At 37.3% G+C, this 17,438-nt stretch overlaps 1 protein-coding gene across 7 annotated transcripts in view; it reads left to right on the forward strand.

Annotated features, from left to right (window-relative positions):
• LOC119850433 (C-C chemokine receptor type 5-like) overlaps positions 1 to 17,258 on the forward strand; it is a 36,958-nt gene extending 19,700 nt beyond the window's left edge. Inside the window, exons 1-4 of one of the 7 annotated variants that reach the window (XR_006279273.1) lie at positions 4,077 to 4,091; positions 4,687 to 7,465; positions 14,142 to 14,340; positions 15,324 to 16,530. Coding sequence is in view for 6 of the 7 variants with exons in the window: in XM_043508916.1 (XP_043364851.1) it covers positions 15,335 to 16,387 (1,053 nt within the window). In the remaining variant the exon portion in view is untranslated. Of the gene's footprint in view, positions 1 to 4,076; positions 4,092 to 4,686; positions 7,466 to 9,925; positions 9,980 to 10,330; positions 10,486 to 14,141; positions 14,341 to 14,723; positions 14,758 to 15,317 lie in introns of those variants that run through there. The other 6 variants (XM_043508918.1, XM_043508914.1, XM_038388397.2 and 3 more) reach the window with 6 other exon arrangements.
• The last annotated feature ends 180 nt before the right edge of the window (positions 17,259 to 17,438 follow it).

Genomic DNA, 17,438 nt, shown 5'->3' on the forward strand with positions numbered 1-17,438 from the left:
GGTATGTTTCTGCATGACAGAAATACAACCTAACCCTCATGAACTAGTTTTTGTTGTTATCAAATGCAGCAGCTTCACATCCTCATTTAATTGACCATGAAAACTATTTTGTTCCCCTTACACTCCTCTTTACCAAACCCTATTCCTTAGTTCACTTGTGGTATGGAGAAGCTCTTGCATTTTTCCAAGAAGCATAGAAGACATTTCTTCTTTCTTTGCAGAAACTGAATGACACAAATCTACAATTGTGTGTGGTTTTGACTTGCAAAATTCAAGCAAATATTTACTCTCAAATATCCCAAAATTCTAAGAACTATACAACTATCATAGAAGCCCCTCAGCTACAAAGGGATGTCAAAACTTATTCCCACCTTACCTCTGTCTGGCAAATGGTTGGAGATTCATCCAATCCTTTGAAACTCATTTCCATCAGCCATCCTTGAATGCAAATTGAGGAGAGAGACATTTGAGATAATCATCCCACATTCTCATTGCAGCTGGTTGGGGAAAAAAACCCCCATAGGAATGAAGGAATGCTTTTCAACATTTTATCTATTTTTTAGAGCATACTAATTTTGGGGGAAGGGGCAAGCCATAACTTTTGTCCACTGAGTACTGTTTGCTTGCAGAGGAAAATGGTACATTTTGAAAGTTCCCTGGGCTTTGAGGGGTTCACTGTTAACAAGTGATTTTCAAGGGTCTGTGGGCAAATTCAGGTAAGGGGCAACCTCAAAACTCAAGGGCCCTCAAAAAATCACTCAGCTGTGAGCACAATATGACGCCCCTGGAAACTCATCTCATCATCATGCTCAAGAACTAAGACTCATGAAAACTCAGGAGGACTCTTATTCTTGAATGGTAGGCTAGCACTGCATGAAGAAGCCTGAATGGGTCCATTGGACTTACACAATCCTGATTTCATATTACCTCTGAACATCAATTGTAAAGCATCATGAGAATAGGACCCAACAGAGCTTCTGAAATGAAATGACATGTTCAGAACAAAAGCACGGTGTCAGAGTTCCCTCCCCACTCTGAACTCTAGGGTACAGATGTGTGGACACGAATGAAAGACCCCCTAAGCTTATTTTTACCAGCTTAGGTTAAAAACTTCCCCAAGATACATATTCTTCCTTGTCCTTGGACGGTATTGCTGCCACCACCAAGTGAGTTAGACAAAGATTCAGGAAAAGGACCACTTGGAGTTCCTGTTTCCCCAAAATATCCCCCCAAGCCCCTTCACCCCCTTTTCTGGGGAGGCTTGAGAATCATATACCAACCAAATAGATAAACAAGGTGAGCACTGACCAGACCCTTGGGTTTTTAAGACACTAAATACCAATCAGATTCTTAAAAAAAAACCTTTATTATAAAGAAAAAAGTAAAAGAAGCACCTCTGTAAAATCAGGATGGAAGATAATTTTACAGGGTAATAAGATTTAAAAACATAATGGATTCCCCTCTAGGCAAAACTTTAAAGTTACAAAAAACAGGAATAAACCTCCCTCTTAGCATAGGAAAAATTCACAAGCTAAAACAAAAGATAACCTAACGCATTTCCTTGCTATTATTTACAATCTCTGTAATTTTAGATGTATCATTTCAGTAGAAGCTGGATTATTTGCTTGGTCTCTCTCTTTGTCTCAAGAGGGAACACACAGAGAGCACAAAACAAAACATCCCCCCACAGATTTGAAAGGCTCGTCTTTCCTTATTAATCCTTTTGGGGTCAGGTGCTAACCAGGTTATTTGAGCTTCTTAACCCCTTACAGGTAAAGGAGGGATTTTATGCTATCCTTAGCTGTATGTTTATGACACATGGTCACAATGTTCTTCTGATTATATTGTATAGGGAGTTCTGCCACAGAGTTCTCATGGGATTCTTGATAAGTCACATAAATCAAACTTTTCACAAGAGGTCACTAACTGTGTGTTCCTTTTTTTCTGGGTACCCAGCTTGAGACCTCAGGATCTGATTTGCAGAAGTGTTGAGCACTCACAACTGCAACAGAAGTCAATGGGAGCTGTGCTTTGAACATATAAAGCAGTGGTGGGCAACCTGCGCCCGTGGAAAAAATAGTATGTGATTAAAGAGAATATAATGCATATGCACAAAAGGGCTGAATTAAGATTGTACAGGCAACCTTAGTTCTGGCATTTCCTAATGTAGCCCTTCCTGGAGCACCCTTGGTCCCCAAGCATGTTAAAGTCCCATATTCACAATTATTCACTCTTTTCTCAGGGACTTAGACCCAGATGCACAAAGGTATTTAGACTCCTACCTTTAATTGATTTCAGGGGAAGTTAGGAGTCCAAATACCTTGGATCTTGGCCTTGGCAATTTACTTAGGATTTACAGGCTCTGAGTTCCATGAGCCACTTTATGACTGGGTGTGTTAACTATCAGGCAACGTTCATTCTGAGTCGCATACGGCTCGATAGTATTCATTGCCATGTATATTTTGACAGGTTTCCAAGCCCCATTTCCATGCCCCATTTCGCGCCTTCTATCCTCGTTTCCATTGGTATTGAGGTTTGGCGCTGTCAGCCATTTTCAAAAAAATATTTTTGATTATTTATGTTTGAATGGGGGAGTGTTGCATGTTTGTGCTTTGATACATTTGGTTGCTTGTTTAGAGAAAAAGGTTGAAAGAATAGAGTGAGAGAGCTTAAAGATTTAAAAAAGAAAGCTTTGGTGAGGTTTAGAGAAAAAAGGAAAGAACCTTTGGTGAGGTTGAGTAAGGAGAGACGATTTTAAAGGCCTAGTTTGGCATGTTATTAAAAAATAGAAAGAGGACCTAAAGAAAAGTAAAGGTTTTTTGTTTTTAAAGGCTTAGTTTGAAAGAATAGAGGCAAGTTATTAAAGAGAAGAGAGATTTTTAGTGAGGTTTAGTAAGGAGAGGTGTTTTGAAAGGACTAGTTTGGTATGTTATTAAAGAATAAAACATTTTGAGATAAATGGAAAAGGTGTGTTAAATATAAGGGTAGGTTAAGAAAAGAGCATTTAAAAAGAGTTAAATAAAAGAGAAACATATAAAGATAGGTTAAAAGAGAGAACAGAGCAAGAAAAGGGAAAAGAAAGCTCCTTTGCAAAGGGCAAAGTAGACAGCACATGGTTAAGTTAGAGAGAGAGAGATCTTACCCTTCCAAGCGTTTCTGTGGAAAGAGGCAACTTCCAAGGTTCACAGCCCCTCAGGCTTGTTATCATCACCTTTGGATCGGCCCAATCAGATGTTGCTCTACAGCAGTGTCATAGAGTTCATTTTCCTGAACCAATCCTATAGTCCCAAGGTTTTTAAACAAGAGGCATCTCTCCCCCACCCCTTTAACTGCCTTATTCTTATCTAAAAAAAAACAGACCCCAAGCATTCCCTCCCACCCCCACCCCCCGCAATGTAGCCCTTTTACATAGTGGCTTTAATTAAAGTTAAAACCATAAGCCCTTAGTAACAAACAATTTTTAAAAGTTTTCTCCTATGTTTTAGACTAAGATTGGACTATTTGAAGCTGCAGCAAAACCCATTAGCAAAAACAGCATCTGTGAGTTAGTTGATCAGAGATAAGAAGGCTGCTTCTTCCTCAAACTTTTTAACAAATTCAAGAAAAAGTTAAGTTAAGTCTTGTAAGTCTTCTCCTTATTTTGTAAACCAGTGGATCAGAAAGAAGGTTGTTTCTTCCCCCACTTTTTAACAACCTTCTTCTTTCTGATCCACTGGTTTACAAAATAAGGAGAATATAAACGGTCTGTTACTAAGGACCTGTGGTTTTAAACCTGGGGTGTTTCTGCATGCTCTATTTTATTGAAACACACCTGTAAATGAAGGGATGTGTCTTCATATAGGTTTGTCTTTTAAAGTGTTTATCCCTTTACAAGACTTAATATAACTTTCACTTGTGTTTGTTAAAAAGTGGGGGAAGAAACAAACACAAGTGAAAGTTATATTAAGTCTTGTAAAGGAATAAACACTTTAAAAGACAAGCCTATCTGAAGACACATTTCTTTATTTAGCACTTTTACATATGAGTTTCAATAAAAAATGAGCATGCAGAAACATTCCAGCTTTAAAAACACAGAGAACCTGTTTATAAAAGTAAATTATAGTAATAAAAAAGTTCTCCTATGTTTTAAACTAACATTGGTAATTTTTAATAAGGATAATTTGAAGCAGCATGCTTTTTCTGCAAAGCCACTGTTAGCAAAAACAGTGTCTGTGAGTCAGTGGATCAGAGATAAGAAGGCTGCTTCTTTGCCTGATTTTCAACAAATACAAGTGAAAGTTATATTAAGTTTTGTAAAGGAATAATCACTTGAAAAGACAAACCTATATGAAGAAACAGCCCTTTAGTTAGCACTTTTGCATGTGTTATAATAAAAAATGAGCATGCAGAAACAACCCAGGGTTAAACCCATACCCTTACTAACAAAAAGTTTTTAAAAGCTTTTCCCTCTGCTTTTAATGAGGACAATTTGAAGCTGCAGCAAAAACAGCATCTGTGAGCCAGTAGATCAGAGAAAAGAAGATTGCTTCTTCCTCCACTTTTTAACAAATAGAGGTGAAAGTTATATTAAGGCTTGTAAGGGAATAAACACTTTAAAAGACAAGCCTATATGAAGACACATCCCTTCATTTAGCACTTTTGCATATATGTTTCAATAAAAAATGAGTATGCAACCTGTTTATAAAGGTAATGTATAGTGATAAAATAGTTTCCCCCTATGTTTTAGACTAGCACGGGTCATTTTTTAGTAAGAACAATTTGAAGCAGCATGCTTTTTCAGCAAAGCAACTGATAGTAAAAACAGCATCTGTGAGTCAGTGGATCAGAGATAAGAAGGCCAGAACATAACAAGAAAGCCCTAGGCCTGCTTTTAAAACAAAATTATACCAAATACTTGTTGAAATAAACGTTTCCTTTTGTTTTGTAACTAATTTTATAAACAATGTAAAATTAAAAAAGAAATTACCTCAGGGTTAAAACCACCGCCAGTTAGTTTATAAAAGTAATTTGTTTAAGTTTTTAACAAATAGAGGTGAAAGGCTTGTAAAGGGATAAACACTTTAAAAAGACAAGCCTATACAAAGACACATCCCTTCATTTAGCACTTTTGTATATGTTTCAATATAAAAAAGAGCATGCAGAAGCACCCCAGGCCTAAACCCACAAACTCTTACTAAGAAAAAGTTTTTAAAAGCTTTTCCCTATGTTTTTAGTGAGAACAATTTGAAGCAGCCTTTTTAAGTCATGGATTAGAAAAGAAGAAGACCACTTTGAAAATCAAGTCTATCTGAAGAAACAATTTTTCATTTAGCTCTTTTGCATATGTGTTTCAATAAAAAGTGAGCATGCAGAAACAACCAAGAGTTAAAAACACAGAAAACCTGTTTATAAAAGTAATGTATAGTGATAAAAAAGTTTTCCCCCTATGTTTTAGACTAGCACGAGTCATTTTTTAGTAAGGACAATTTGCAACAGCATGCTTTTGCAGCAAAGCCACTGTCAGCAAAAACAGCCTCTGTAAGCCAGTGGATCAGAAATAAGAAGGCTGCGTCTTCATCTGCTTTTTAATTTATACAAGTGAAAGTAATATTAAGTTTTGTAAAGGAATAAACACTTTAAAAGACAAGGCCCTTTATTTAACATTTTTACACGTGTGTTTCAATTTAAAAGAAAATGAGCATGCGGAAAACACCCAGAGTGAAAACCACAGAACCTTAGTAACAGGTAGTTTATATTCCCCTTATTCTGTGTTGGGGCTGATCGCAAGTTACCTTGGTCTGTTGTTACAGAATGGCTTAGGGGGAGCTAGTAGTTAACTGGCTTTGACCAGCCGGGCTGGCTTGCAGCCACTCAACTAAATAAACAAAAACAAAAAAATTAAAAAAAATAAGTATAAAAATAAAAAACAGTAGTGTTTCCTGCCAGAACCGGCTTGTGGATGTACAGCCCCCCTCCCCCCAAAAAAATAAAAATAAAAAACAGCTAAGCAAATTGCTTTAAATGAACAGTCTCAGCTGTGTACCCTGGCCTTGTGGGTGCCCAGAAATTCCCCACACTGGAGCAGTGCCTGCTACAAGCCCTTAAGGACAAGGCTGGAGGGTCTGGGATTGTCTGTAGTGGAAGGAGTGTAAGCACTGATTTTTGCTTGCTTTTCTGATTGCTAAGCACGTATTTAGTAACATGTAAAGGCTGGGAAGCTTATTATACTTTGGCAATAAAACTGATTATACTTATGCACCTGGTGTGGCTTCATTAAGTGTATCTGAGCCCCACCCTTTGGCTGGACATTCTGTAATCCAGTGGATCAGAGAGAAGTTTATTTTCCTCCCCACTTTTTAACAAATCCATGCGAAAGTTATATTAAGCTTTCATTTTCTTAGCACTTTTAGATTTAAGTATGAATTTTTCTGTTGCATTATCAGAATGTCTTTGTTTTTAAATGTTTGCAACCCGTGTGCTGATACACAGGTACAAGCTCCTGTGTTTGTTTTGGGTCCCATAGATTTTATTAAAATTATACAGCACAGGCTGGAGCTGTGGCTTTCTCTACATCTTATAAACAGAAAAGACTAATTAGGCTAGCCAGGGATTCATGCACTATAGTCTGCCTTAGCAAGGCTCCAGCGGTCACCCCTTTAGTTTGCTTGTTTTTTTACACAGACTTCTTTCCTAACTTTTTAAATGCTGTTAAAGTTTTAACAAATGGTGAGATTGCATTGAAAGATACTTTGTGAAAGTTATAACAAGTATTTTATTCCATTTACTGATTGTAAAAGACAAAAACCATCACCATCATGAAGCTCAGAGATAGCCTATTTGAAGAATACTCCTACCCCTCGACTTTTCTCCCATACTTGTAACACTTGCTAAATGTGCAGTGTTTCATTAAATAAAGGCTTTTTTTAACATTTAATATGAAAATATAGCATTGACTGAGATGTAACATAACATGACCTTTTTTAAGGATATTCTGTATGCAGTGAGGCCTATTTGAAGCATTATGTTTGTTTGTTTAAAAGTTTAACATGAAAAAGCAATATTGACAGAGCTGTAACAAAACAAGGCCCCTCTTAGGGATATTTGGTAGAAGTTTAGTGAACTAAAAAGGCTTAAGATACTAGTCTACCCTTTTAAAAATAGTGTTTTTAAAGTACCAAAACAGCAACTGGGTAAGACTATGAAAACTGACAATTGAGGGGAGTTTACATATTTTAATTAAAAAAAAAACCACAAAAATAACAAAAAAAATAAACAAGATTGCTTTTTAAAGTTTGGATTTATACAAAAAACGCAAGAAAAAATTAGTTTATGTAAAAAAAAGTTAGCTGTTTTCTACCAGAGATAAGGAGTCTTCCTCCCCGGCCCACACACACACACCGGGTTTTTTTTAATGCTTTTTAAAATCTAAACTGAGGACAAACAAATTTTAAAAAAAGCCATAGCCACAGAGATCAGGCCATGGAGGGTAAGAAAGCTGTCCTGAGTTTCAGGGGGAATGTTGATAACTCTTTTAGTGGAACAGTTTTGTAGGCAGCCATTCTGTGTTAGTTGTTATGCTTTAGCTCGGGCAAGCATTTGTCATTTGGAAGCACTTTCCCACTTTATGAGGTATTATCTCCCCCATACTATGGCCTATCAGAAATATTAACAAAAACAAACTAAAAGATACTTTGTAGCAATGCCTGCAAAGCAACAATTACAATTCTGTTGATCATTATCTTGGCTAAGCCCTGAGATAATATATTTTTGTTTTGTTTTTATAAAACACTTTTATGCAAACTGTAACCCTAGATGATGTACACTGGTTTACAGAATAAGAGGAATATAAGGACCTATGGTTTTAAACCTGGGGTGTTTCTGCATGCTCTATTTTATTGAAATAAACCTGTAAAAATGTTAAATGAAGGGATGTGTCTTTGTATAGGCTTGTCTTTTAAAGTGTTTATTCCTTTACAGGACTTAATATAACTTTCTCCTCTATTTGTTAAAAAGTGGGGGAACAAGCAATCTTCTTTGCTCTGATCCACTGGATTACAAAGGCTGTTTTTGCGGAAAAAGCCAGCCGCTTCAAATTGTCCTTACTAAAAAATGTCCAATATTAGTCTAAAACATAGGGGGAAACTTTTTTATCACTATAATTTAATTTTATAAACAGATTCTCTGTGTTTTTAACCCTGGAATGTTCCTGCATGCTCACTTTTATTTAAACATATGCAAAAGTGCTAAATGAAGGGATGTTCTTCATATAGGCTTGTCTTTTAAAGCAGTGGTTCTCAAAGCCGGTCCGCCGCTTATTCAGGGAAAGCCCCTGGCGCGCTGGACCAATTTGTTTACCTGCCGCATCCGCAGGTTCGGCCAATCATGGCTCCCACTGGCTGCGGTACGCTGCTCCATGCCAATGGGGGCTGCGGGAAGGGCGGCCAGCACATCCCTTGGCCCGCGCCGCTTCCCACAGCCCCTATTAGTCTGGAGCAGCGAACTGTGGCCAGTGGGAGCTGCGATCGGCCAAACCTGCAAATGCGGCAGGTAAACAAACCGGTCCGACGCACTAGGGGCTTTCCCTGAACGAGCTGTGGACTGGCTTTGAGAACCACTGTTTTAAAGTGTTTATTCCTTTACAAGATTTAATATAACTTTTACCTCTATTTGTTAGAAAGTGGGGGAATAAACAAACTTCTGCTTTCTGATCCACTGTGACGTTGCACCCCATAATGCTTTATAGAAATATGCTTCTGAGTGTAAATATGAGTGTAAATAACTGGAATATGTTTTATGCTAGATATGTCATGTAACATATCTTTGCAAAGGTTATGTTCCTCTAAATGTATTCATCCTATTTACATGCATGTATAATTTTTATATCTGAAGTTATGAGAGTTGGCTCTATGCTTGTATTTAAAGTGTTTGCTGTAGGAAGCACATAAGGCAGATTTGGTCAACACAGTGTGAAGGGGTTATTCAAGTAATTGGGAGTACTGAGCTAACAATGGACCTTGAGAGATGCCAAGCCACATCTGAGCTTTCCTGGAATGTTCAAACTAACATGTAAACAATGGCGTAGGATTGTAAAGAACTGAGTCATGCATGGACATGTGATTTGCCCATGTGACTCCAAAACTCCATCTTGTAGCTGTGATTCTGCACAGGAGAACAGAAGGGTGTGACACTCTGTACCTCATGGGGACACCCTACATCCCCATGTTCATCTTTATAAAATGATTGTGTGGTATCCAAGGCAAAGTTTGTCATGTTGGGCGTCTTCAGAAGGCTCATGATACACTGAGCATGGTTATTATAGTGATGTTATAGTAATTGTTACAGTAAGGTTATAGTAAGGTTGTAGGTTACAATTTCATCTATATAGTTATGAGGCTGAAAATGTATCCTCATGGCTTAAAGCAAGCCCATGCAAAAACTCTCCAAGAACAGAGAGGCAGTTCACACCTCATCAAGGCATGGATGGGACAAACCCAGCCCAGCCTCACAGGAACAATGGACACTGTCTCTGGCAGCAACAAAAGAATCTATTAGATGCTGGAGGGAATCATCCCCTTCCTTTGGGCAGTTTGGGACTGCGATGAGGTAATGCTCACCTGACTCTGAAGGGGGGGGGGGGCAAAGCCAAGAGGAAAGAAAGGACATGATAAAAGGGAGAGACATTTTGCCTTGCTCTCTCTCTTCCACTAACATCTACAGATACCATCACCAAGTGATGAACCACTGATCAAAGGGGAGAGCCTGGCTGAAGAGCCAGCCTTTGGTGAGAAGCATCTAAGTTTGTAAGGACATTGAAAGTGTTAAGATCAGCTTAGAATGTGTTTTGCTTTTATTTCATTTTACCAAATCTGACTTGTCATGATTTGATTTAATAATCACTTAAATCTACCTTTATAATTAATAAATCTGTTTGTTTATTCTACCTGAAGCAGTACGTTTGGTTTGCAGTGTGTCAGAAACAACCCTTGGGATAACCAGCCTGGTACGTATCAATTTCTTTGTTAGTTTGACAAACTCATAAGCTTGCAGCATCTAGTGGGCATAACTGGACACTGCAAGATGGAGGTTCCTAGGGTTGTGACTGGGACCAGAGATATTGGCTAGTGTCATGTGCTTGCAAGTAGCTCTGAGCAGCTTACATGCCAGAGGCTGTGCATGAACAGCCCAGGAGTGGGGGTTCTCACAGCAGAGCACGATAAGGCTGGCTCCCTGAGTCAAGGATTGGAGTGACCTAGCAGCTCACTGGTCCAGATAACACCAGAGGGGAACATCACAAAGAGGTTTCCACCCACAAGAGAGAGACTATATAAGGCCCTGGGAAACCCCTCCATTTTGTCTTCAACTGGCTCAGAAGATAGCCTCTCCACCCCAAAGAGATGCCTGAAAGAAACTGGAATAAAGGACAGTAACTATGGGGGTGTGAGTGATTGCTGGACCCAGACTAGGAGGAAGTCTAGTCTGTTAAAGCTTATTGGAACATCTCTGAGGGTGAGATTTACCTGCGTTTCGTTTCCTACTGTATTAGGCTTAGACTTGCGTATTTTATTTTATTTTATTTTGCTTGGTAACTTACTTCGTTCTGTCTGTTATTACTTGGAACCACTTAAATCCTACTTTTTATATTGAATAAAATCACTTTTTACTTATTAATTAACCCAGAGAAAAAGTATTAATACCCATGGGAGCAAACAGCTGTACATATCTCTCTATCAGTGTTATAGAGGGTGAACAATTTATGAGTTTAGCCAGTATGAGCTTTATACAGAGTAAAACAGATTTATTTGGGGTTTGGAGCCCATTGGGAACTGGGTATCTGGGTGTTGGAGACAGGAGCACTTCTTATGCTGTTTTCAGTTAAGCCTGCAGCTTTTGGGGGATGTGGTTCAGACCTGGGTCTGTGTTTGTAGCAGGCTAGTGTGTCTGGCACAACCAGGCAGGGACTGAAGTCCTAAGCTGCCAGGGAAAACTGGCTTAGAGGTAGTCTCAGCACATCAGATGGCAGTCCCAAGGGGGTTTCTGTGACCCAACCCGTCACATCACTGGTTCACAAAATAGGGGGAATATAAACTGACTGTCACTAAGGACCTGTGGTTTTAAACCTGGGGTGTTTCTGCGTCCTCTATTTTATTGAAGGGATAAATCTTTATCTTTATTGAAGGGGTAAATAAAGGGATGTATTTCGATATAGGTTTGTCTTTTAAAGTGTTTATCCCTTTACAAGACTTAATATAACTTTTACTTGCATTTGTTAAAAAGTTTGGAGAAGAAGCAGCCTTCTTATTTCTGATTCCCCTGGCTCACAGATGCTGTTTTTACTAACAGGGGTTTTGCTGCAGCTTCAAATTGTCCTTACTAAAAAATAACCAATCTTAGTCTAAAACATAGGAGAAAACTTTTAAAAATTGTTTGTTACTAAGGGCTTATGGTTTTAACTTTTATTAAAGCCTAATGTAAAAGGGCTGCATTGCAGGAAAAATACTTGGGGTCTGTTCTTTTAGATAAGAATAAGGCAGTTAAAAGGTGGGGCGGGTGAGATGGCTCTTGTTTAAAAACCTTGGGACTATAGGATTGGTTCAGGAAAATGAATTCTATGACACTTCTGTAGAGCAACATCTGATTGGGCCGATCCAAAGGTGGTGATAACAAGCCTGAGGGGCTGTGAACCTGGGAAGTTGCCTCTTTCCACAGAAACACTTGGAAGGGTAAAATCTCTCTCTCTAACTCAGTCATGTGCTGTCTATCTTTGCCCTTTGCAAAGAAGCTTTCTTTTCCGTTTTCTTGCCCTGTTCTCTCTCTTAACCTATCTTTAAATGTTTATTTTATTTAACTTTTTAAATGTTCTTTTCTTAACCTATTCTTGTATTTAATAGTTTAAATACTTTTCTATTAACCTGCCTTTAATATTTTTTACCATGTGCTTACTAAACAGTCTCTGCTTTAGTAAATTCCCGTTTTTCTCATGGCTGTTCTTTTTAATCTATTTTTCAATATTTTTTAATGTTTTAAATGCTCTTTTATTAACCTACCCTTATATTTAACATTTTAAATGTTTCTTTCTTAACCAAACTTCATATTTTACCATGTTTTAATAAACAGTTTCCTTTATATGTTTCTCTTTTATTTAACTCTTTTTAAATGCTCTTTTCTTAACCTACCCTTATATTTAATACACCTTTTCCATTTATCTAAAAATTTTTTATTCTTGAATAATATACCAAACTAGTCCTTTCAAAACACCTCTCCTTACTAAACCTCACTAAAAATCTCTCTTCTCCTTAATAACTTGCCTCTATTCTTTCAAACTCACCCTTTAAAAACAAAAATCTTTATTTTTCTTTAAGTCCTCTTTCTATTTTTTAATAACATGCCAAACTAGGCCTTTAAAATCATCTCTCCTTACTCAAACTCACCAAAGGTTCTTTCCTCTAAACCTTACCAAAGCTTTCTTTTTTAATCTTTAAGCTCTCTCACTCTATTCTCTCAACCTTTTTCTCTAAACAAGAAACCAAATGTATCAAAGCACAAGCACACTCCCCCTATTCAAACATAAAAAAAAATCATTTTTTTTTTCAAAATGGCTGACAGCGCCAAACCTTCATACCACCGGAAACAGAGATGGAGGGTGGGACATAAGCCCTAAATGGGGCATGGAAACCTGTCAACAAATACATGGTAATGAATACTATCGAGTCATATACTACTGTTCTGGCATCTTCTAACTTTTCAGGTTAATACTTTGCAATTTAATGATCTTTTCATGTAGAATTTATCTGTAAGTAAAATTTTTGGTTAAACAGGCCAAGCAAACCAGAGGCTGTACAATGTTTAACCATCAGTGAGAGGACATGGATTTAGCATTAGAAGAAATAGTGTTCCCTTGATCCGTGCAGATGGTGTCATAGAACATCACTGGGGAACTGTCCAGCAAAACACCTCCGAAACACTGTACAGCCACAAAGCTGAATTCCAGCCTATGTGGAAAAAACAAAACAAAGGATTTGTGCAGTAATAACTATCACCACCAAGGACTCTCTGTGCTTTGCTCCTCCACTGAAACTGTCATTGCAGATAAAGTGGCAAACATCACACCCAAAACTTCTGTCCTTTTTCAAATATATTATAATCATTCAAAATACTACAGTTTCCAAGAGTGCTGCCATAAGGCAAGAATGTGTGTAGCCTTTGCTCAGTCATAGACTTTAAGGTCAGAAGGGACCATTATGATCATCTAGTCTGACCTCCTGCACAACACAGGCCACAGAATCTCACTCACCCACTCCTGCAATAAACCTCTCACCTATGTCTGAGTTATTGAAGTCCTCAAATCATGGTTTAAAGACTTCAAGGTGCAGAGAATCATACAAGAAGATTCAGTATTTGCAACCTTTTAATTTGTTTTCTGCAAACGTTTGTATTAATTATTTGTTTTGTTTAGCAAAAATGTTTGCAGAAACTTGGGCATATGTGTCCATACAACAATACGCACTAGAGATGACTTAGTCAAGCCCTATAAGAGTTGCAGTCATCCAATCAGGAAGAAGAAACTGAGTTGGGGGATCAATTGCACAGCACAAATAGTGAATTATAAATGCAGTCATGAATATTTAAAGCTACAGTCATAGTGAATAATTAATGAGAAACCCATAGGCTGAAATAATTTGTTTGTACAAAACCTTTGAATAATTTTGAATAACTAATATTTATAAATAGCAAAATTTGTTCACAGATAATTTGCAAGCAGCTACTAATAGTTTGCCTCATTTTGACAGTTATTGATGGAAAAGATCTATTAAATCATTGATTCCAACCAACTTTCAAACTCCAGACAATAGGCATTTCTGTTGCTAAGGACATACCACTTTACAGTTCAGGCAAAAGGCCATTGCAGTAAGAGGAAAAAAATCTTGAATCAAGTGAATCATGTTAACCCAATATTACATTTTGTCAGAATCCAGTAATTAGAACAAGATAATAAATGTCAACTGCAGATACATTCAAAATAGACACTGGAGAGTGTCTTTTTTTGGACAAAAGTTTTACAATATGAAAATATAGCCCAACAAAGACAATGGTTTTGAAATTATTTGATGCCATTCAGGGTGGTGTTTCAATATCAGTTCATAGATTTGTGAATTTTCTTACAGGTTATCAACTTGAGAATAATGTGCTGAATATTTCTTGGATGGTAGAGAACAGTGCTATGCTTTCATTCAAAGTCTACATTTTTCATTGCTCGGACTTGATCTGAATTGCAAGAGAGGAGAAACTTGCCATTTCATCCTACAAAGTCAGTGCTAGTGCAGGATTGTTTAATCACCTCTTCCGCATTTTCCTAATTAACCGGTAAGTCATCTATTTCTTGTACGCAAGGATATTATCATGACAAGAACAAGAAAGCCTGATTCTCATTCACACTAAGACCACATTACCTTACTCTGACAGTGTAAAAGGGCCTTAAAGTAAAAATAAATATATTAATATTCACTTCCTTCAAGGCTCCTATGCATGACTAGAGCAGTTTAAAATGGCCTGGGTGTAAATGAGAATAAAGCCAAAGGAACAATTTTGTTAAATAAAGAATACGGGCCTTATTCTCATTTAGACTTATGGCTTCTGTTTTCAAGGGTTTATTTTTAGCAGTTTTTTAGTGTTATGAAGATGTCCAAAAATTACGGTTGTTCAGGTTTCTCTTTCTATATACTGTAATGAGTAATGTCTTTTTTCAGAACCAAACTAAACCAAATACAGAAGCACAGAGTGGTCAGTTAATGTGAGAAATGAGCAAACTTGTTGAAAGAATAATTTGTAACAACTAATGTATTTGGCATATTTTTCTTGTGAAATGCTACTTGGATACTGTCCACCCACAGCCTACCAATGCACAACCACTCATGGCTTATTGCTGTGGTGTGGGCTAGTGACATCTGAATGTGGGTAGGAAACCTGAAAAACAATAAGTGTTTCCTCTAGATAGGCCCTTTTTCAATGGTGATCTTTTTGTCTCATTCTGACACTTCTGAAAACTACTTAAACACACTTCTAACAAACAAGCTGAGAACTAGCTGCCTTTGTGATTAGTCATCATCCAGCTCTCTGTGTCATGCTGCTGACATACTTCACTGAAGATGACAAATATTTCTCATACATAGTGCATGTGGAAACCAATATTTAACAAATAGTGGAGGTATCAGAGCATCTCAAAAAAGGGTTGCAATGATCTTTTATCCTGGAAAGCATTAGGCAACTTAAATATAGAAGTCACTGCCAGCTTACCAATAATATTATTTGTAGTAAAATTCCAATATTTGTCTGACTTTTAGTTGCAGGACAGCACAAGATGACTGAAGTAGCTGACACAACAACCTACTACTACGATCCTGAGACAGAACCATGCCAAAAAGCTGATGTCAAAAAATTTGCATCCCTGTTTCTGCCACCGCTGTACTCCTTGGTGCTGATATTTGGCCTGGTGGGCAATGTGCTAGTTGTGCTGATCCTGATAAAATACAAGAGGCTGAGAAGCATGACTGACATCTATCTGCTGAATCTGGCAATTTCCGATTTACTCTTTATTCTTTCCTTACCATTTTGGGCTTATTATGCAGCACGTGAATGGGATTTTGGAAATGCAATGTGTAAAATTCTTTCAGGGGTTTATTATGCTGGCTTCTACAGTGGAATCTTTTTCATAATACTTTTGACAATAGACAGATATCTGGCAATTGTGCATGCAGTGTTTGCTTTAAAAGTTAGGACAATTGCCCATGGCATCTTCACAAGTGTTTTAATTTGGGTTGTTGCAATATTAGCCTCTCTTCCAGGGTTTATATTTCACAGTGTTCAAAAGGAAGGTGCTCGCTGGACCTGTAGCTCTCATTATCCATCAGGTTATGAAATCAAATGGAAGCAATTCCTGATTTTAAAGATGAACATCCTGGGACTTGTCATTCCACTGGTCATTATGATCTTCTGCTATACAGAGATTATAAGGACATTACTGAGATGTAGGAATGAGAAAAAACATAAGGCAGTCAGGCTTATTTTTATCATAATGATTGTTTATTTTCTCTTCTGGACTCCTTTCAACATCGTTGTTCTCATGTACACTTTTCAAGATTCATTTTTCCTAAATAACTGTGACAGCAGCAGTCAGCTGGAGCTAGCAATCCAAGTGACAGAAGCAGTTGCAATGATCCACTGTTGTATCAACCCCGTGATCTATGCTTTCGTTGGTGAAAAGTTTAGGAAATATCTTTATACCTTTTTCCAAAAACACATTGCAATCTACCTCTGCAAACACTGTCTAGCTCTTCATGGTGATAAATTAGAACGGGTTAGCTCCACATACACCCCATCCACTGCAGAGCATGATATCTCCATTGGCTTGTAAAGTGCATTAGAAATGTAGCCAGTAAAAGTTTCATCCTCCTTTTTTACTTAAAAGATTGTGCAATTAAACAAAACTCTTATGGTCATCGTATTAAGACCTGGACAGTTACCAATCACAGTAATAAAATTTTTGGTGACATTGCAGTATTTCTCATTTTTCACATAGGGAATATTACAAATCCCACAGGAACATTCAAATTCTACGGTTTGGCAAGTATCTACTGTAACATGGCACCTAATGTAGTATGATTTTGCTCTTTAAACCTGGACTCTGGTCAAAGAACTATTTCCTCAGGAAATATAATTCAGAAGATGGCTTGAAGAGGGCAAGGAACAAGGTTTGTCTTCTCTCAATAGACATTTACCTATATGCAAAGCCACAAGAAAAACTTTAGGAGGAAAGGAACCATGGGAGGACATTATAGCCATTTACATGGGGCTTAATGCACCTTTTTACTTCAATATTCAACATTAATTACAGGAAAAAAAACCTTTGCAGCAAAATCATAAAAGGTTCTAAAATTCCCATAAATTTTATAAGTTAGCATTTTTTTCATAATGTAATCAAGTTCTTATCTGAGGTGGTGAGGGTTTATTTACAATTACACTGCTACATTGTTTTTCCTATAGGGTTTGAAGAGCTGTTAAATCTTCATAAAACAGAGATTTTGATAAACAGGAAATGTGCACACTTCTGTTAAGGGATATGACTGACCTTCTGTTAACCAGAATTGTGTTAAGCAGAGGTATCCTATTAGCTGGTGACTGTCTCTTTAAAATAATCCTTTCCCCTTGACTATTGCATTCAATTATATTGACTTCAGTTTTATATATTCAAAGAGGAAGTTTAAGCATTAAACTATTTATTCTTATATCTTTACAGCATAATTTTCTTTAAAAGTGCCTTCTCTTTTCTGAGTGCAACTCTGGAAGTAACTGAACACATATTAAGACATTAGAAATCTAAATGTTATTAATTGCAAGGCAAAGGTGTATCCACAAAACAGGATCTTGATTCTGAAAACAAAGAAAATAATAGAACTCCAGTAGCT

Source organism: Dermochelys coriacea, chromosome 2, assembly GCF_009764565.3.
Source record: "Dermochelys coriacea isolate rDerCor1 chromosome 2, rDerCor1.pri.v4, whole genome shotgun sequence".
Taxonomy (NCBI): Eukaryota; Metazoa; Chordata; order Testudines; family Dermochelyidae; genus Dermochelys; species Dermochelys coriacea.